Source organism: Dermacentor andersoni, chromosome 6 (genome assembly GCF_023375885.2).
Source record: "Dermacentor andersoni chromosome 6, qqDerAnde1_hic_scaffold, whole genome shotgun sequence".
NCBI lineage: Eukaryota > Metazoa > Arthropoda > Arachnida > Ixodida > Ixodidae > Dermacentor > Dermacentor andersoni.
In genome coordinates this window covers 144179312-144201656 of record NC_092819.1, presented here as the reverse complement: position 1 = coordinate 144201656, position 22345 = coordinate 144179312, and the positions used below count along the sequence as shown (strand labels likewise).

General features: G+C 44.7%; 1 protein-coding gene across 2 annotated transcripts in view; it reads left to right on the top strand.

Moving 5' to 3' along the window:
* Nucleotides 1-22345, top strand: part of LOC126523387 (scm-like with four MBT domains protein 2) — a 55432-nt gene that overhangs the window by 20040 nt on the left and 13047 nt on the right. For both annotated transcript variants that reach the window (XM_055066936.1, XM_055066937.1), the window contains exons 10-17: nucleotides 1025-1148; nucleotides 2775-2857; nucleotides 4121-4189; nucleotides 9272-9537; nucleotides 10527-10558; nucleotides 15275-15506; nucleotides 15863-16041; nucleotides 19014-19174. In XM_055066936.1, coding sequence (XP_054922911.1) covers nucleotides 1025-1148; nucleotides 2775-2857; nucleotides 4121-4189; nucleotides 9272-9537; nucleotides 10527-10558; nucleotides 15275-15506; nucleotides 15863-16041; nucleotides 19014-19174 — 1146 coding nt within the window. The remainder of the gene's footprint in view (nucleotides 1-1024; nucleotides 1149-2774; nucleotides 2858-4120; nucleotides 4190-9271; nucleotides 9538-10526; nucleotides 10559-15274; nucleotides 15507-15862; nucleotides 16042-19013; nucleotides 19175-22345) is intronic.

Here is a 22345-nt window from a genome sequence, read left to right as displayed (position 1 = left end):
TGATCTCAGATTAAACAGCCTGCATGGATGAAGTCTACTTTGCACACCTACCAACTCTCCCAAATCTTCTATAAAATTTACGAATTAGGACTGGTTATATGAACTTACAAATGTTTTGTGAAGTTTCGGGAAAAATAAATTCTCTTCATGAAAGAGTTTTTCTCGTCACTCTTCGACCGGACCCTTGGAAGTCGCGTAAAATGACGTCGGAGGGGTACCTGCTTCAGGCAAGTTAATTCGGACAAGTTCTTGAAGCAGGCGAACTGGACAACTGCAAAGTCGCTGGGTGTGATCTCAAAACAGTGCATTGTTTGTCAGTTTGTGCTATTCAAAGTTTGCTTCTGCTTGTCTGCTGCATCTAAAGTTATATGATCACTAATAGAGTGTGTATGTGTCCCATAGAAGGTGTGTGTTTAGGGCTAAGTAAAAGTATGCTGGTCGGCACCCTACAGCAGCTTGAGCATGAGCAGCTACAACATCACATGGCTGAAAAACCAGCTGCTGCAGTTATAGATCAGTTATCGAAACATTGGCTGCATGAGAAACTTGAACACCTGTATCTTATTTACTTTTAACATAACCATTATCTCAGCTCAAACTTACGTGACAAAAAAATCGTTTTTTTTTTAAGGAAACTCAATCATGACTTGCAAATTTGTGAAGTGAAATGTTGCACTAGAACTTTTTAAAAATTAAATTTTCTCTCACACAAGTAATACGTGAAATAAATTACCATAGGACGTTGTTGCTCGTATGTCTGAGATGCACTTGTTTTCACATTTATCATAATTAACTCTATTTGCTGTATTTGTTGTCTTTTATTTCATACTGTGTTTACTCAAACTTTTGTGTAATTGCTGTGGCCGCTTCTGCTGTAATGCCTTTAATAGTGTTGAAAATATTTTAAATAAATAAATAAAATAACTTTTCAAAGTGTGGTGAAATAAGTGAAAGCAGCTTTTTGCGGCGTATAATGTGCAGTTGTTGAAAGTTGCACGCATGTGCTCAAAAAAATTTTTTGTAGGTGGATGACCTCAGGCATCCCGCAGAAGCACCCCCACTGGTTCGTTGCTGCCATGCACGGTCACAGACTCTTCTGCCAGTCGGCTGGGCTCAGAAGAATGGGCTATCCCTCCTGGCACCTCCAGGTCAGTGGGGAACGAACCAAGTTTCTGCTCTTTCATCTGCAGGTGGTGCCCAAACCACACCCCCAGCAATGGCCCCCTCCTAGTAACGGAAGCCATTTTTGAAGGCCACGCCTTTGTGTACTGTAAACACTGGGAGCGATGGCAGTAGCTAAAAACACGTCATGATGTCAATATTTTGGACACCATGTATTGAGTACGAGTAATCAGAAAGGCATCATGTAACAAAGATTCATTGGAGTTAACGAGCTTGCATCATGGCTGAATGCACACTAGATCTACAAGATAAATGACTGACAGTGTATGTACAAGAATATGTACAAGAACCGCTTTGTCTAATCTACGAAGTCTCATCAACATCCTTCAGAACACCTTAATGATGAGCATAGATGGTGACACAAAAGCAGCACTTGCATGAAATCAAAGACACTGAAACGCATTAGTTCACTGTGCTTCTGTGGATAGTTTAATTTCATGATAGTTATTGCTGAGGACAGCAGAGACTACTGGGCTTGCATGCAATAATGTTTAGGAGAGCAGCAACGTTGCCTTTGCCAGTGGAGCACCACTGCCATGAGATGTTGTTGGTGCAACGATGCATAACTGTGCTCAGCATTCTTTTTATGCTACATGTGGGCACTTTGTCAGTGAGAATAATTTTACTTTGGAATGGTTCCTACCCAGTTAAAGCTGTCGGTGAACAGAGGTGCCCCGTTGGCACGTGGTAATTGGTGGTTGGCAACTGTCCTGGCTGTATGCAAGTCTGTGAAAGCATTTTGAATGGATCATAGTTGATGACCACAGTTAGTGCATGCTAATTTTAGCATGCAGTTTGTTTGAAACAACATTGCTGCTGTCGATGTTCAGCCGTGATCAAAGCTATGGGGGCTATTTGCCACCTTGAACATGAGCTAAATACCATGCTTCATTAATTGCTATATTGAACTGATCAAGAAATAAGGTTGCCTTTGTGAAATAGCATAATTTCATCCCTTCAGGTGGATTACTTGGTGAGCAGGACATAACTTGGCGCAACAAAGCCCAGTACTCAGTTAACTAAGTACTGGGCTTGATTACTAAGTACTGGGCTTGATTGGCCTGATAACTATGCCTAACTTCGCTTGTGCTTGAAGGATTAGAAAAATGTTTGCATCAGGAGATTCGTGAGGCAAAGTAATATACGTTGAGGCAACGTAATATACGGCAACGTAGTATAGATGTCATTCTATGATTAGTTAGAAAAGTGTTTCAGAGCACCTTTAAGCTAATCGAGCATGACAGTTTGTCAGTGCAAGTGCGTGCACCGCCTCAGGCAATCCAGCCATAGAGATTCAATGGTCCTATCTGCCACAGGCAATCTAGTAAAAAAAAAGTTAGTTTGGAACAAAAGTAAACATGTAGTACTGGCTGTAAACAGGCAGTAAAGGCTGTTCATGGTTGATAGTCAGAGTGTACCTTTGTAATGATAATAAAAACTGTAATGTGCCAAAAGTGTTAAATGATATGCCCTCCAAGGCACTTGGCATCCAGCTGTTGAAACACAGTGCGCTCGCTGTTGATGCTTGTATCGCTTTTCTCGGTTGCTACAGATCTGAGGACTTTACATGCTTTGTTTTTCTCATATTGCAGGCTACCTGCATGAGACATTCAGCTGGGAGGAGTACCTCAGGTCATGCGCAGCTAAAGCAGCGCCAAGGTCGTGCTTTCACCTGGTGAGAGTTGTCGTTTTGGAAGCTCATTTGCTCTTCCCAGGTGCAAGGTCTGTGGGTCTTTGAAGAATACTATGATAACTTGAGTCATCGTGCAGGTGTGAGTTCTCACTGAACCATCACGCTGCCACTAATCGTTATTCAGCTCTGAGTCGTTGCACAAATCCTTTTCCTTGCAAACTAGCAACCTTGAGATAACACGGAGAGATCACTCATTCCCTAAAAGACATGCAGATGACAAAGGGACACAGCTCTGTGTAGTAATAGGAGTTCTCACTGTCTGTAGGCATCATTTGTATTGAAGTAGAAATTGTGCAGGCGCTCCAGCCACACTCGCGGCTATGGCATCACGTCCTGGCTCTGGGCAGCGAAATAAATATAAACAATGGTACCATTCACATCACGCTGTAAAATACCCCCTTTTTTAGCCGAATGAAGCCTGCCATGGGTTAAGGTGTCCTTGAACATTTAGCCTAGTGCAACAACCCAAGGTGCAGTTAGGGTGGCAGAATGCTAGCTCTGCTGGAGAGGAACGCTGGAAGCACGAAGACATGGCAGTGTGAGAACAAGAAGCCAAGGCAAAATAGAAATGTTGACAAAACCAGGCACTTAGGAGCAGGAAGCGAGCACACATTATGCGTGGCAGCAAATACAGTATCTTTAAATACGGTGCCTATTAAAAGAAAAAGAAAAAAAAAAAAACATTGGGCCTTACTTCATGCAATACTTTAATACTTTGCAATCGCTGACAATGCTTCGATCTTCGGGTGATGCTGCAGTATCTTTTTGTTCAGTTGTCAGCATTCTTAGAGAAACAAATTTTCCAGCAGCATGTGGAACAAGGCATGCCTCAGATCGGAGCCAGCCAGCGTTTCGACTTGAGTACTTGTTTTCACCCATGCAACGAGTGAGTGGAAATTGAGTGAAACCACGTTGACACGGAGAGCCAAAGGTGTCAAGCTTATGACATTGGCAAGCTTTTTGTTTGTTTTATATTTATGTGTGTTACAGAACCAAGCACCTCTCCCTAGTGTACGTTGTGAAATTACTGCAATCTTTTAAGGCCTCTAGATTTGGACTGCAGAAGAATGGGAGATGAAAGATGCCTTACTCCATAGTGATTTCATCAATAGTATTAGCAATGTAAGAAGGTCATAACAGGTTGTTGTATTGAAGAAAGCGTTCTTGTGGGTCATTGCACTTTAGTAATGCTGCTTTCTGTTGATTGGTCTAGCCTGGCTGCCATTCAGATTGTCTTCTGTGCAGGAAGAAGACAGCCTAGGCTTTGAGCCAAACCAGAAGCTGGAGGTGGTTAATGGCAAGAATCCCAATGAGGTATGGATGCGCTTCTTTCTTTGGTTGTTGAGGATTACTATAGTCATTGACAAGCCAAGAATCCAGCGGTGCGTGCCTCAATGTGAACTTGTTTACATGTGCCTGAGCACTACATGCTCAGATTATTCTCTCACCTGCCACAACAACTCAGTGGCTGCAGTGTTCTGTTGCTTTGTGGCTGTGGGTTGTAGGTAATGGGCTCTATTCTCGGCTGCAGCCGCCACATTATGATAGAGGCAGAATTGAAAGTAAAGAAAGAAAGAAAGAAAGAAAGAAAGAAAGAAAAACACTTGTCTACCCAGATTTAGGGGCACATTAAAACAGATCAAGTGGTCTGTTTACCGGAGCCCTATGCTATGACATCCTTTATGGCCCACAATGCAGCTTCAGGATGTTAAGCTCAATTTTTATTATCAGTACCTTCTTGTTTTATTCATAGTAAGTTGATTACCTGTCTGTTGTCACTGCCAGGTCAAAATCAGTAGCTTCCTCAGTGAAAGGAATTGTGGTTCTTTCTGTCCTAGGAAGGTGAAGTGGACATAGTGGACATAGTGGAAATAGTGGTGTGGTGGAATGGTTTCAACACTTAAGTGACAGATGGCACCACTCTTCCTCCTACCGAGAAAATCTAAATATGTGCAGCATAAAGCAGGTCGGTTTGACGAGGGAATGACATGCATCTCTGGCTTATGCTGGGTGAAAGATGCAGATACTGCATCGGTGCATTGTAATAAATAAAATGGACTTCGGCATTTTAAATCTGCAAGAAATTCAAGCACAAATGAGGTTGTTCGTACAGTGTTAGTTTATCAGGGCAACAATCTATGTAGTGCACATAATTGGGCTAGTATTTCTATAGCACACCATTATAATAAGGAACACCAGATTTCCAGATTTTCATTTAAAAGCCCTGAACCACTTTTTATCCAAATTGAGAAATGCATTTAAACTAGACTATTTGCATAGACTATTTCAGAAATACTTCGCTGCAAAAATTAATTCAATACGATCAGCAGAAGTGGAGTTATTGGCAGTCAAAGATGGCCTGTGATCAACATTGCGGTGCTCCCACTCCTTCTTCAATGGCTTGCACTGCGGAGGCTACAGCGAAGTGGGGTGTGCCCACAACACTCCACCTACCGAACGTCACTGTGGCGCTGTTCAAATTTGACTTTGAATGTTCACACAGACTTACGATTTTGTCACCTACGACAAGCCAAACTCGGAGGCTATCCCTCAACTTACAGTTCAGTTCATGGTGTCACATCCCTTTGCTGTGCTACAGTGTAGTAGATAGCTATGCGCAGCTGTGTTTTCTTGCATAGAGTGGCAAGTAGCACATTTCCTTTCGCACTTATCTCTATGGCAATCACGCAATTTCGGTGTGTCGAATGAAGCTTCATCTTCATGTTCACTCGTAATGCACTTTGACCACGATATCAACACACCTCAAAGGTGTGCAACTCAGGAAGCGGCCTGTTCCAGTAAATTGTATAGGCTCACCATGTGCCTGGAGCCAAGTCGTCCACAGAAACCACTTAGACACGCGGTTGTCCTCAGCGAGTGCGCTTGTCGCAGCAACCCGGGGTGGGGGGGACTGCGGTATCTATGTTCGATAGCAGACGCATTTACATGGCAACTGTAGTGCGCCTATGATGTGCAAGACAGAGCTGAAGTGCGTGCTCACGCTCATTTGCTTCAGTCTGGCCATGCTACGTTGTGCGGGCCACTTTCTCCTGTACCATCTTGACTGACGGATAGTAGCCACATCCAAATTGCGTATTTAGAAGTGCTGTCAGTCGCTCTATATAAAGTGATGTCTGCCAAGGCGTCTAGCGAGGAGCTGCCAGAAGTGAGTGCGTGCAGGGTACCATACGTGTGGTCTGACCGTTCCGCGTGGCTCGAGGCTAGTTGAGTTTTCAAAACTACGGTAATCGACTTTAGTGAGACCCAATGGCTATGACACGGATCAGCAAGGTTGCCAGAGCAAGGTGGCCAAAGGTGGCGTGGCCAAGCGTAAGCAAACGGTAGTCAGCTTCTTCTGGAAGTACTTAATCCTTGTTGAAATTTGAAATGCAGATTTTCACTTACTTCATCCTCTTTCATAAACTGCGTCAACAAATATACACTATAACAGCAAGAAGTGCACTGATACAAACACTCTTTTTGATTGATATCAGCTATCGGCCTATGGCTGTGCTCTATGGGCATCTGCCCACTAACGTCAAGGGGCAGCCGCCGGCCTCCAAAAAAGGGTGAGGAGAAGGCCTCCGTTGAAAAAAAAGTGTTTGAGAAAAAGGTGACTTCACGCTCTGGTTGCGAGCTCCACGCTCCATGCATGAGTGTTAAATTTGCCTGAGATACTCACAGCAGCATATGCTATACTTTTTGCGACAAGCCCAAGTGGTGGTTCAAGACCTCCTTAAGGCTGTTAACTCATTTCTTGTTTGTGCACTGAGACAAAAATAATTTCAATCGGGGGATTCTCTAACTTGCAGAACTACACAGCAAATAGCAGTGAGTCAAGATGTGACTTGCACATCTTCTGAAACTGCTTTTTAAACACATTACAAGAAGTAAGGGTGTGCGAATACTCGAATATCACCGAATCGAATCAAATAGTACATGCTCGAATAAGTTGATTTGCAAATAGAACACCTGCTGTGTTTACTCGCATAATGAACGCAACTCTTACTTTTGAAATCAAAAAGCGAGTTTTTTCTTTTTCTCGCATAATGATCTCATTTCAAACGACATGTGGTGCTATTCAGCATCCAATATATGGCATCCAACTCACCACTACGGTGCTGGATATGAGGCATTTTGCCATGCCATGTCACCAAATCGGACGCCTGGTGTGCAACAAAAGTAGGAGACGTGCGGTACGATTCGGCGTCGGATACGGCGTAGGCATCTGATGCGGCACTATGGCATGGCAAAATGCCTCGGATCCTGCTGCCATTATGGTGCTTCGGAAACTGTATCGAACGCTGCATTGTGTCGTGTGTGTCCTACTTTTTAGAGGTGGTTGGGTAATAAAGATCACTCAAAATGTTACCCTGCATAATGTGCGCATCTTCCAACTTGGCTTAAACATTTCAGGAAAAAAATTACCTACGTTATGCGAGTGAATACGATACAATTTGATTTTTCTAATATTCGGTGTAGCTCGAGACTCATGCAATGCCGCATGTCGCGTATGTCGTTGTGCCTCTTGTATTCGATGGTGTGCAAGCGAACACCTCACTTCGTTGTTTTAGCACGACAAGAGCGCTGAGCTAACTGCAAATGTGCTGTCCCGGCTGATGCCGTAGCAGACTTTGATGTGAGCTTGATGCGGGAATTGCACACACAGTGCCTGAACGTTGCAATTCGCAGAACGGCACAACTTCAGCTGGGGTCGCATTCAACGGTAAAAGGCTTGACTAAATCGATGGGGCCCATCGAAACGATATTGCGACTTGGAACGGCAGCAAAAGCACCGTGTATTTTGGCAAGTGTGAAAGCACGCGCAAATATTGGGGCCGCGTGTAGGCATGCGGATCGTAGCACACATATCGCAGCTGCGAACCTAACGCCGCTTTAACAGCCGTCATCTAACCCATATGTGTGATCTTGGGACCAGTCATTGATGAGCCACCCGTACGAACATATTAGCGGCAAGCATTCTGCAATGGCTTGCTGCTCTTACCACATCGGCAGCGGCAAATTTTCATTAAGGTCACACTGCAGTACCATTACATCTAATCGGCAGTGATTTGTCGAGTGTTAACGACTAAAGTTATGGTTGGTGCTGAGTCGATGCAATTCTATTCGCAGCTGCCGCACGACACTCGAAAAGTCCACAAACCGTTTTGCAAACAAAATTGAGTGTATGGTAAGGCAACAAGGTTGCTTGTGACAGCCATCTTTGCAACACTCCATACACCAACCTCTCGTTCCCAACGCTGCTCATAGATGCACATCGGTCTCTTTTTTGTAGCTGTGAGCAACCCATCACAAGAGAAGCTTTGGATTTGCATGGTGGGCACGAAAGTGTCATCTGGCTAATACGCTGACTACCCAACTGCATACGTTTACGCAGACGGCAAATGGACGAGGTGGGGCGGGGCGGGGGGGGGTGGCGCCATAAATAACTTGCCGTGAACTTCCAGATTTTAGAATATTTGACAGGTGGCAAATCATGCCAAACTTAACAATGAAAAGGCGCCTGGTCCTTACCGTTGACGCTTCTTGCGGTCGACGTGCTGGTGGCTATGCATGGAATGGCGATTGAGTCACGTGATGCGCACTCTGCACTTTCATCTGTTGCACAGATTGGCCTTATGATAACTCACCTGCCATAAAGGTGGGAGAACTCTTCCGTATTTTGGAGGAAAATTGAAAAGCAAATTTTTCTATGCAATAAAAGGTTGCCTTAGAAAACAGGTCCACTATTAAACTGATAGTCTTATCGGTATTCATTATAGCATATTGTCTCTAAGAGGGAAAAAAATTACTTGGTACTATTAAACAAGCATTCTTTTGATGAAAATGTATTTTCCAGGCCTTCATATGCTAGAACTGATCTGTAATCAATACTGGCATACTAATTTGGAGTTCCCTTTAATAAGAGTAGACAATACTGTATATCTTGATTTCTGTGTACTCAAGTTACTGATATCTTGTTAAATTGTTGTTATGCAATGCTAGGAAGCTCCCGAGCATGTGAAGCATTCCTTTTCTTGCATCAAAATTTGTAAGCATTCAGTTTTGTGACAAATTTTCTGGTATTCAATATTTGATTCAATATACGACTGTCTTGATTCCATTCGACATTCGACTTGAAATCTACTATTTGGTATTCGCACACTCCTAATTATAAGTGTTTTCTCTCACATTGGTGCATTGTGTACGGCACGATCTACTCTTATATCGAACACCTAATTAACATTCGAACCAAACATCACTTGAATTTATCATCAACTTCATCCTTGTCCTAATTTGCACGCTTCTTTTGTTCCCTATAAATTCCACACAGTGTTTCTTCTAGGTGCACTTTTCGACATGAGCCTTTCTTTGTTTCTCGTTTGCTGCCTCTAGTTGTGTGTTGGAACAGTGGAGCGGGTTTGCCCTCCCCTGGTGTGGGTCCGCCTGGAGGACAGTGTCGAAGGCGGCACCAGGGTGGTGCTGCCCCTGCGCTCGCAACAGCTGTTCCCTGTCGGGTGGTGCGGTTCGAATGGGTGGCCCCTTCGACCGCCCCGTGACTGGGCCCCTCCAGGCCGTCCTTCCGCACCGTCACCACTTAGGCGTGCAGGTGGCAGCACGGCAGCGCCGTCGTCATCTGCAGCGGCTGCCGACAAAACCAGGTGCTGTGGGAGCAACAGTCATCCATATTATAATAAACACTGGTAGAGTGGACCACCGTTAGTTCAATAGCAGTAGGAAGTGCAAGAGAGGCACTTCAGTTTCGTGGTGGGAGCAGCCGTGACAGAAAGACTCCACCTGCGAGCAACAGTTTGGACTGCCAGGCAGCGCTTGTTTTAGACGTACGTGAAAGCACAAACACACATTACAGGCACTAAAGTATATACTTTATATCAGTGGGGATTCAGGCTTTCTTGCTTGTAAACAGTGTGAAGCCTGTCCCCCCACTAAACACACCTCGTGGTAGTGCCCCGCCACCTCCACTTTCAAAAAGCTGGGAGAAGTGGATCACTCCCCCATGTAAGTTCAAAAAGTGCGGTGATGGCTGCCGGGGTAGCACATCAAGAATTTGCTGAGCCAGGAGGCATGAGCCTACCAAGGAGACCTGACTTGAAACCTAAGTCCTTATAGGACTCGTAAATGTTATTTCTTACTCCTTAGAAGCATGTGGACATTTGTTTGGTTCATTAAAAATGATGATCTTTCAAAAGCAAACAAAGTGATTATGTCAAAGTGAGAAAATACCTGTTCCAGCCAGCTATTGCTGTTTTGAGCGGCAAATAAAGGCAGCTGTTTGAGTGGCTCTTCATAATACTGTTTTTGTGAAGGTTGTGCTATTTATTTTTTTACAAGAAAAACAGCTTGCAATGGAACAGCTTGCATGTTTCCCACATACTGATAGAATACATACTTTTACAGATAAATATGCTAATTGTAGATAACCAAATTTTGTTAAACCTAGGGGTATGCTACTTTCTTTTGGGAAGGAATGAGTGGTTACAATATTACTGCAGCCTGTTGCAAGTTGTTTGTTTGCAAATATTGTCTATACTCAAACTGCCATGGCACTGTTGCCATGCAAAGCAGAGTAGTAAGTGTTTCACTCATTGTTTACTGTGGTGACACGTCTTCCTCTTTCTTTTCACTGCAGCAAGAAGTCAGGATCTGTGGAGGCCAAGTCAGGTGAGAGTGGGCACATTTGCATGGTTCCTAGGGTTGCTCCATCCTTGCAGGGTCAGCCTTGTTGCAGAAGGTATAGCACAAAAGAACTGACCCATAAGATTAGACAACTGGATGATCTTATTCTTATGTGTTGCCTTCTTTTGTGTTGTATCTTCTAAAATGAACCAATACCAACTAGGTCAACAACGAGCCCTACTCAACCTCCTATGCACCTAGTTTCCTTTAGCCCTTTAACAGAAAGGAGGACCAAGTGCTTAGTATGCATTTTGTAGTGATAGCTGTTAAAGGTTCTTTCTTGGCTCAAAATGCTGTTCTGAGGCGACTAGGAGCAATGTTAATACTCATCCAAGTCAGCTGCCCCGGTAGATGCAAGCTGGCTCAGTATGGGGTAATAGGTGTTGGACAGAGGTAGCAGATGTTGAACCCAGGCTGGGCCATAGGTGCAACGGCATCATACTATTAGCCGCAGGGTTGCCACAGTGCAATCACTGGGTCATCACAGGCCTACTGCAAAGCCCATCTTAGGATACGTATGAGCCTGATAACAGGCCCCAGCTATCACTGTAACTGCACTATTGATTCACACAGCCCTGTGCGTATGTTTTCGTTATAAACTCTAGCCTCATTATAACAAAGTTGAAGGGGGATCCAAAATTACCTTGTTATATCCATTACTTCGCTATACCGACTATTGCCATCTGCTTCAGTTTATGCCCATTGATATGCACAACTTTAAACATGCAAAGAAGGCTGTGGCTCTGCAGCCCACTGAACCATTATGCAGCCGCATATGTGATTAAATTCAATAAAGCAACAGCAGAGAACTCTCCACCGTGCGCGCCACGCAACTGACGCGACAGTCGTTATGATGGCTTCCTTATGTTCCAATGTGATGGTCTTTCGGTTCCGCTTTCCACTTGCCTCGCTCATATTGCCATGAGACCCATCAAAGTACAGTTAAACCTCGATATAACGAAGTCGGTAAAATTGGCAATTTGATTCGTTATGTCAAAATTTCATTGTATTGAAATTAGACCTTTTATACATGTAAGTACAGTTGCCAATAGATTTTTCTTGCACAGAAAGGGGCCGCGGAATTTTTCAAATTATCGGGCAATCGAAGAAAGCAACTTTGAATGAGATAACAATTCATTTTGATAAATTTGGGAGTTGGCGATGAATGATACGGTTTCATGCCACATACGTCGACTCTGTCTTCATGTCGGCGGTACGAATTAAGCGAAGCCAGCCACGCTTTCGCGTGGCTGATAGCGTCACCTGCACAGGGACGATGCTGTCAGGAAAAGTGCCGGCAGTGGGGAGCAAATGTTTTGCCTGCCTCTAGCTTCAGCGGGTTACCGAAAATCGAAATTATGCAACCTCCAATGCTAAATGTGTGGGAAGACAGCTTATATGGTGCAACGCCGTCTCGGCACACCCACTCTTTGCAGACGCGGCTGATTGCCTCTAAAGCAGGGCGCACGGCTGCGTATGTGCTCAGCCACATTTAAAGCCACGCGCAGCCATGGCTGAGACGCGTGCCAGAAATCGAGACGCCCGCCAAATTACCCCCAGTTTGCCCCCTCATGTACGCTTGATCAAGCTATCGTGAACTCGCTCCCCTCCCCATCTTTCTCTCTGTTCAGGCAGGGAGGCGGCACTCGTGAAGCCACCATCTTTCTTGTCCCACCCTCGCACACTTTCACTAACACCTAAACCACACAGTGCGTGGGGCGCCACAGGATCTTATTGCACTTGGACTTTATACGGAAAATGATGTGGCTTCACTTCGGCGGTCGCTCTTGTCACGCCGCGTGCGATTTGAAAGGTGTGTTCGTAAGCAGACGCTTGTAATTCAATCATTTGACCATCTGCATCCACGGAAGTTTCTATTTCATTATATTCAAATCGCATACAAACACACTTCGTTATATTGAGGTACTAACTACATGGTGTTCTATGGGCAAGGGGTTATGAAAAGTTAAATACTTCATTACAACGAACCTTAATAATCTCACAAAAAATCTCCGTTTTATCTGAAGTCCGTAATATCCGAAACGCCTCACTTCCGAAACTTTCATCGAGATGTCTAACAACTTTATTGCAAAGAGTGAGTGGCGGCTGTCCAAAGTAAAAAACAAACAAATAAAAAAAAAGCTGCAGTTTTGCTCGAAAGGGGAAGCATCGATTGTGATAGCAAATTAAGCAAGATAAGTGTGGCAGCAGCAGCGAGAGAATTGACCTTCATTCTGTCTCTAGCTTCAATGCGAACTAACGTCGAAAGCACGATGCGTACAAAGCTACCGGCACTGGGTGAACTTTGTCCACATGGCAGATCGCTTCGGCGCATTTCTGCCACGCCTTCCTCCCTCATGTGTGCGATATTGAGCCGCGATCGTTGGCTGACCCTAACAAGTCAGTTGTCTGCCCGTGTCGACACGGCAAAAGTACGTTTTATATGCTCAATTCCGGGAAAAAGATTGCCGCTAATTTCGTCCACTGTAGCCGATAGTCTGTTGTAGCATAGTCCGTTAAAAGTGAACTTCATTGCACTAATAAAATAGGTAGGACAAACTAAAGCTGAAACATGGTTCATTATATCCGAAAGCCTGTTGCATGTGGGTCCATTGTAATGAGCATAGACTGTATTGAAGTTCGGTACATCAAGATTTAACTGTATACGACGGACAGAGCTTGGCACAGCACCAGAATTGTGGACGCCAACCTGGATGGAGTTGACTCTGGAAAGCGAAACTATCTGATCTGCCACTTTCTCGCGTCCCCATGGCTCTGCTGTGTGAGCATGCCGGCTTGGCTTGGCCGGCTCATGCCGGTTTCACACAATCTCGTAGGTCACGCCTGACTACGTCAGCACAGTGCAGCTCACCGCTGTGAGAGAGACGGGCACTGGCTTTCAGCATGCTGCACGCAAGCATTATCATCGATGTACAGTGCGGCGCGGCGTTGCTAGGCGTGGCCTTCGAGATTGTGATCTCGGAAGGTGCTCCTAGCTGTGCCAGCTATGTGCTGCAGCGAGAGAGAGATGTGACGAGATAAGAAGGAAGTGCTGCTCGTTTGCGTCCACGCTGTGCGTGGTTGCGTGCGGAGGTGAGAAAGACCAGTGTTGCTTGACGGCATACTCGACACGGGAATTTTTGAACTGCCGTGCTGAACTAGTGCGGAACCGATATTCTCGGTGCACAATGGTTGGCATTTTTGGTTTCGAGACGAATCTAGTTCATTATATCCATTGGCACAACAATTTTACTTTGTTAAAACGAGCTTTGAAATACATAGATCTCTATGGAGATTTCAAGGGGAATTGCATTTACTTTGTTATATCAATTATTTCATTATATCTAATTTCATTGTAACGAGGTTCAAGCACATATAATTGCTTTTTCTTTGCTTTTGTCTTGAGCTATAGCTTGTGTCACACAAATAGTGATGACATGCCAGTGGGCACCTCAGAGTGACAAAACAGTTGGACATATGAATGACCAAAATCAAACTCGTGGCCAAAATGGCTTTATATAGTTCTAGCGGTTGTGGAGCCGCATGGCTTAGGTGTGACATTACTGTTACTTCTGCTTGAAGGCAGAAACTAGAAGGATGTTAAGATTTAGTCTTCAAACGGCAAAAATCTATGCCATGCTTGGCTCCAACCATTTCTTTCTTTACTGCACGCTTTTCCTTTTCTTTTCTTATGGTCATCACCTGCACGTTTTGTGGTGCAGCTCAGCTTGGCCCAAGGCTCTCCTTTGTTCAAGACAGCAAAACAAGTTTGTTTAACTAGTTCTTTTGGTCGTGGGCTGTGCTGAAGAATGTCATATTTTTTGCATACAGCCCAAACTAAGGGAACATATATATCTATTAAAAAAAAATTTTTTTTTCTTGAAAGAGCTGGAGGAAGGTTACATGCAAATCTTGTGCTTGAATGGGATTTCTTGGAGGTGTCCTTCACATTACTGTGAAATGTGAAAGTAAATGTACATTCGCACGCCATAATGCCTCGGTGCTAGAAATAAATTTTGTATGCATGCTAAATGATTGTTCAGACACAATTTGGCACAGATAAGTAGTCACCTTACCAGAGCACCAACACCAACGCTTGTACTCAAGTGCAACAGTGTTTCACTTAGTTGCCACTTGCTCCCCTTTATGACAGGAACTATGTCACTTGCACTCTGTTGATTTGCTTCCATAAGGTTGCACGCTAGTGAACCAGTCCATGGTAAGGATTTAGGGGAACAGCTGTCTACTGGCTTGGAAAACGATAGCATAAAATTTTTTCAGTGTAGCTGTCGTCGTGACAGTGTGTACCGAAGTGGTGCTGATCACACTATCCAGGTTACTTCGGAGTCAGTTATTTAGGTCCATCCTCCTCCGACTCCTACAGTGCTTTCGTTAGTAACGAACAGCCACATTGCAACTCACATTGAATTCACAATGAATACCACATTGCAGTCTTGTTTATAATTCCATGTGAGCTTTCATCATATATTTTCAACAGGCTGCACTTATGCAGCAGTAGAAGCCAACTGCACTTTGATACAATGTGCTGCCACGTGGCTACTTAGAGCATGTAATGTGTTTCTTATGCCATCATGGTGTGTTCCTGATGTGTAGCTGATGTGTTTTTGATGATACTAATGTGTGCTGCCAAGTGGTGGCCGAGAATTTCTAATGAGTTTGTGATGACTGATGTTGTCACAGGTTGGTGCCCTGCGCTACACCTGAACCATCGGTGTTTCTCGGGTCCACTGCTATCCAAAGGGCGTCTGGCAGAACTCCCACGTCAAACGGGGCCAGGTCCAGTGGCGCTGGTGCTGCGTGAAGTCCTGGCACAGCTCATCGGGGTTGCCTACAAGCCGAGCCGGGTGCTCGCCATCCTTCAGCTCCGGGGAAGCCCCACACCAGGCATGCACCAGCAAACACTCAAGGCCAAGTAAGTAGACCGTGAGGCTCCCGAAAGATTACCGGCATGTGTGTGTGTATCTTTGACTGCGTGGAAATTTGCACTGCTGCAAAAAGCATCCACATGCACTAGAAAACTGAGTGATTAGGTCAAGGAGATTGCATGGCCCGCAAGTCAGCCTTTGATTTGAAAGTGTTGGTGTTGTACATTGCTGCTATCTATGCATTGAAGCAGCACCTCCTGAACTTCTGTGACGGAGGTGTCGGGAATGATGCAAGAATTGAACAGATGTATTTTTACTTGTGCTGGACCCCATTGCTTGTCCAACTGTGTAGGACATCGTGCTGCAGAAAAATTACTGACCGGAGGTTCCGAATTGTGTGCAGGTACAAGGGAAAGACGTATCGAGCTACGGTAGAAACAGTCCGCAGCAGCGGCGAGGTGGGTGCGTTCTGCCGCAGCATCTGTGAGAAGCTCGAGTGCTGCCCGAACCTGTTTGGGCCGACAAGCTTTGGCGAGAACTCCTGCCCTGACAACTGCTCTGGGCTCACCAAGACCAAGTACAGTAAGTAATTAAAGTTCCTGGTGCATATTTCCTGCAAGAGCCTGCTACTTGGCCAGTATTTGGCTTCTGTTAAACTACTGGCTTAGTAGCATTAAAACATTGAGCATAGGTACTTGATTTGTTACTCTGCAAAACATGGTAGACTACTGTCTTCTGCACACTATTCTATCGGAGAAACGAGCTCCACCTGATGAGCATACTGGCGCCAGGCACTCGCCTGTTGGGTAAACAAACAACAAACCAATGGCTGCACATTGCAGCTTTGCTTGCAGCAGACAACATCACACGTCTGGTGAAGCTCGCTTTTCTGATAGTGAAGTGTGCAGATCGCAGTTTCTTACTTCATCCCAATGAAAGAGGCAAACACTGGTATCAAACGTATCGTGTTACGAGACTCAAATGTATAGTCTTGGTATGAGATTTGAACTGTTAACTAAGCAGCAGTAAGCACGAAGTCAATTTTGAAAGTTGTTTTTGTAAACGTGCAGGTTGTTGCAGCTGCTTCATGCCTTTGAGTTGCATTCTCTCATCCTTTTCTGTTACTGTCTCAGCTTTGAAGATTTTAGCATTACGACTGTTTAGCCAATCACCGACTTATACATGGCAAAGGTCCACACTGGCGTTTTGCCTCTGTGCTTGGCATTTGCAAGATTTTTTGCATTACCAGTGACCCACAGTGAGTATGTAGCTGCCTGCATCTAAAGGGATGATTTTACTGGCTGCATTGTAACCAAGTTACAGTGGCGTCTTTAGACATCTTAGGCGTACTTGGCAGCATTGAATGCAGTGATGTGACATGCTGCTTTTGTGGCATTGCGGTTCTGCATACTGGTTGTGTCACTTGTGATAACACAAGCACAGGAAAAAAAAATGCAGCATAAAACCATCGAAATGCCTCACTGCTGAAATGCTCTTTAGGCAGTTTTAGCACACTGAGAAACAGTTTGGTACTTGGTCTTCTTTTGCAGATTTATACATGTAAACGTGAAAAATTAAAAGTCCAGAAGCGTACCATAGTATGCACACCAAGATACCACCAAAATAATTCCCTGGCAAAGCTGCCTCTACAAAGCTTTATGGCATACTGCAGTGTATGATCTGCTACTCCGATGTTCATTTGGTGGTTTTTGTGCGTAAAGGTTTGCTTCTCTGTTTACTCGCAAAATTCACTACTCACAAGAACAGGGACATTTGGCAGCCTTTGTACCTCTCGGCCAGTGTGTTTGCCAAAATTTGTGATGCACCCATGAAATACAGTCGAACCCTCACTTTAACACTTTGAGGCAAAATTTTTTTTTTGCCAAATGTGACTATTTTAAATTGCATAGTCTTCAGACTGACCTATGACGAAAAAAGCTTACCGCCACTTTTTAAAGTGGCCATAAAGTGACGAAAGATATTTTCTGTAAACATGCATTGTCTATTAATGAATACAGGTAGGTTTCTATAAATACGTATGATAAGAATAAAAAAAATTAGATATACTCAAATAGATGTATTCTGATTCGGCACTTGGGCAGTAGTCTACATTGGACCAGTCGCTTGCTCGAATCACTTGGAGCAACCAACGCGCACGCTTGTAGTGTAATTGAACTGTGTATGCGAGTGCGTGCAAGAAAGCTCAATGGTTGTGTGCCTCTCCTCCCCCCCCCCCAAAAAGAAATCGGAAGCTTCCGTAATTCTTCATTCCATCACCAACGAGGGGCAGTCAGCTTTTACGAGCCGAGTCTCAAGAAAAGAAATGCATGCATGGCAGCATCGTTTGTATTTGCGGCATTGTTTGTATATACCAGCAGCCACCTGTGAACAGGTGTAATCACGCCCCCACAAACAATAAATGAACGAGCATCTAGCAGTGACCGTTTGAGAGATTAGAAACCAGATAGACATGAGCTTTTACAGATGTAAAACGGAAAGAGCCCGTGAGACAAAACCGAAACTAAATGGTGCATGACCCTTTGAGAGATTAGAAACCAGATAGACATGAGCTTTTAAAGATGCAAAACGGAAAAAGCCCGTGAGACAAAACCGAAACTAAATGGTGCATGCCTGTGCACGTGCGGATGAGCGAGCGGTTACTGAAACGCCAGCATAAGGAACCCCTGCTATGAAAACCAAGAGGCTAAAAGCGAAAAAACACACAAAAAAGTTCCTTGTATCCACACAGGGTGGTAGCACTTATTCGGGCAACAAAGGAAAATTGTTGCGTTTTTCAAACATGCAAATGGTGTTGTAAATATACGGCATCGACCATTTGAGACTTGTTTGCAGCACTGTATATTTACCTCTGTGACACAGAAAGGGGTTGATGAAGTCTAAGCCGATGCACAAACACCTTTGTTATATCTAATATTCGTTATAAATGTACTCACAAAATTAAAAAAAAATTGTTATCGGGTCTATGCGGAATGAATGCAAGCACGATGCCTCTTGACAGGTCAGCAAGGAGTTTCCCATTGATTTATTATAGTCTGTCAAGTGCTTGTCGTGTGAATACATTGCACGTGAACAGCACTAAATTACAAACACATACTTAACGCCAGCATTAATATCATGATTAATATCATGAATTCATGATATTGCTGTGGTTGCATTGGATTGGCACATTGGTATGCCAGTTGTGGGCCAGCCAAGCCAAGCCATTGGCCAGAGCATGCATGTGCATGCAGACTGCACTGTTTCTCTTGCTGCCGTTGCTCAGTATTTTATATTTTTGCTAACAAAATGCATATTCGAACCGAAGACATAGTTGGATATTGTGTCGGATCTTGCATTCTTGGTTTAATTATAAGCAGTAGGATGGTCATTGAAGTATAGCATAGCCAACAGAAATATATGTTTAGTTTGTCATATCCGATTATGTGTCATATCCATATTTCTTATTGTATCAAAGTTTGACTACTTTCACTGCTTACTGTGACTGAAAGAGATGATGTTGCTTTGCTCGAACAATAAGTCTGCTTTGTGTGCAGCCTACCACTTTGTGCGCAAGCGGCACAAACGGCAGATGGCACTTCGCAAAGCGAAGCAGGCGCGCTCCGAGAGCCCTGCATCCGGCGCCAATGCCTCGTCCAGCGGGTCCGCAGGCGAACCGGTCGAGGGAAAGCAGAGCCGGGTTGACGTCATCATTTCGGTGCGTTATGCGTGGCCACTCTTGTCAGCGACATTCCTTTGAACAAGGGCTTACTGCGTTATCATTGTGTCTTGGCCGACCTTGCACTTGATCGGTGTACAGTGCTGCAACAGTGCCCATTGTTGTAGCCGCTAATCGTTACAAGTGGCATTACTTTATTGAATACTCTCTCGTAAGAACGGGACCTGTGTAACAGTCACATAGGTACAAGGGCGGTGCTGCTAAGCTTGGGCCTATATATTTGAGACAAACAGGTGCGAGCTACGTCCTGACTCTCTCCCCCAAGCATGACCTCCATCAACTGCGGTTTAGCTGCATTATGCCTGTGCAGTATCGGTGCATTACACAGAGACGAGTTAATCTCCTCTATGTATCTGCAGTTGGTAGTAGCGGTGTGTGAATATACAGTTAAACCTCGATGTAACAAATTAGATAAGATCAGCAATTTGCTTTGCTATACCGAAATTTTGTTGTATTGAAATTCAACCTTTTATGCAAATAAGTAGAGTTGCCGGTCAGTTTTTCTTACGCAGAAAGGGGCTGCAGAAATTTTCGAATAACCGGGCAATAAAAAAAAATCAAATTTGAATGAGAAAACAATTCATTTTGATGAATTTGGAAGTCGGCGACAAATGATACGGTTTGATGCCACGCTGACAATATCTTTACATCAGCGGTACGAATTAATCGAAGCCAGCCATGCTTTCATGTCTACTCCACCCCCTCCACCACGGCTGATGGGGTTGCCAGCACTGGGACGACACTATCATGAAAAGCACTGGCAGTGGGGAGCGAATGCTTCGTCTGCCTCTTGCTCCAGCGAGTCACCGAAACTTGAGATTATGCAACCTCCAATACTAAATGCGCGGGAAGACAACATACTTCATGCCATGCCGTCTCAGCATGCCCACTCTTTGCACATGCAGCAGATTGCTCTAAAGCAGGGTGCGTGGCTGTGTATGCGCTCAGCCGCGCTTACAGCCGTGCGCAGCCATGGCTGAGACGTGTACCAGATATTGTGACGTGCGCCAACTTATCCCTTTATTTAGACAGCTTGGCCCATGCTAGCTGGGACACAGGCTAGAGGAGAGCTGTAATTAGGGCTGGTGCACGAATTTGGACTTCCCTTTAATAAGAGTAGACTGTACTGCATATCCTGAAGTTACTGATAGCCTGTTACAATCTATTTATGCAATGCTAGTACAGTTAAACCTCGTTAAACCGTAGTTGGCCAGATCTTGGAAAAAGTACGTACTAAACGGTAGTACTGCTTAACCGAAATAGCATGAGATTGCCCACCTACCTGTCAAAAACGAAACTCGGAGAGAGTGTGATGAAAGGGGAAAAACACATGCAGTATTTATTCACTTCGCGCGACAAAAGTGTTATTTTCGTTTGATGCCACGGCGGCCTAGCACGACGACAGCGGCTTCAAACTTACTGAAGCTGCGTGCCAGCTTTTCATCCAGCCCCCTCTTCTCGGCAAACACTCGCATGGCAGATTCCTAGTTGGCGTTACGTATTCTCCGTGCATGCACGCAGTAGTGCCACAGAAGTCCCGGGGTGCCTTTTTCATTGCCGGGTGCCAGAGTTTGGAATACTTTTTGTTTGGAATACAGTTACATTATCGCGCCCCTGTTCTCATCACAACGATTGCATTCTTGAGGCTGACGTAACGCGCAGCTTCTGCCACTGTCGGACCTGAATCGCCCGTGCTGTTGCTTTCCATGTCGTCTTCATCACTGTCGCTATCCGACACTTTGGCAACAACGGAGGCAACGATGGCGAAAAGTCGAACCTATGAGCCGACATCTCTTCGCGGTTGCAGCAGCGCTGCCGAGCAACTTCTTCGCATTCCAAATGCCACACTGCGTAGTCAACAGCAGATCCCTGTTGCGTGCCAGCGCCGACTTCTTCGTGTCACGTTCGATAGCACGGACGATGTCTAATTTTTCTTCTATGCTGAGCACCCGGCGTATTTTTTATCCAGCTTTGGCATGACGCGAGTACTCGCTTGCACGACACCACAACGCTCTCTGGCACACGATCTGGCACAATCTGGCATGGCGTTGGAATGATGTTGATGTTGATGTTGATGTGGCTTCAGGCGCAAACGCACAAGCCGCTTGGAGGGCATTGTTCCAATCTCTGAGGCTTGTTGTTCTGCCGGGCCGCCCATTGGAGACGACGCACTGTTGTATTTGCGCGAAGAAAAGTGGAAACGCTACATTTTCACCGACACGTACGCAATAAGCTGGTACGGTTTATACGGATACAAAACACATTACGTTCAATGGCCACTGAGTCGGGGATTTGACTTTACTACCTTTAAAATGAAACTGCTGTTTAAGCGGGTATGGTTTAATGAGGTTTTACTGTAAACTCCTGAGCATGCACAGCACTGTCTTTTTCTGGCACAACATTTATAAGCATTAATCTTCGTAATACATTTTTTATATTAGATATTCAATTTGATATTCAGCTTTATTTGTTCATCAATTCAATATTTGATTCGAAATCTAGTACTATTTGGTATTAGCACTCCCCTATATTTTATTTCAGCAGTTCCTTGCAGCACTGTGGAAGCTGCAGGAATTCTTAGCCAATAGGGAGGCCGAATGCCCCTCGAGATGTGCTCATCCGCGCCGCCTCGCCTGCTCCGCGTCTGCTTGATATCCGGTCGGTGCATGCTCCATGGTTGGTGGTTGATGTAAAAAATGTTTTGACGCCGTAACCATAACCTGCGTTTACATCCATGGGACAGCAGGGCTTCGATTTACCTGTAGTTTGCTTTCCCTGCAGTTACCTTGCAGCCTCCTTAGCAAGTAGCAAGGGCAATTGCCCTTATAGATGGTCACCTGTGTCGCAGTGTCTGTTCAGCATCTACGTGGTGTTTGCTCACTGCCGTCATTGTGTAGCATACTAGATCAGGGTAGTAAATTAAGGATAAAGTGAACAATTAGGCCTTTATAGTGTTCTGCATCATCAGCGCATCACCAGTGCTAACTCTGTGGTGCCATCTGCTAACTATAAATCAAACCAGGTTTACAGCTCAGTGCCATGTCTATAGTCCTAGCAGCGTGAAAAAAAATAAAGAAAAGCCGATCTCAATATTTCCAACAAAACACACCGAATGTTTTGTTCTCAGCATGAGATGAGACTAAGCGATGA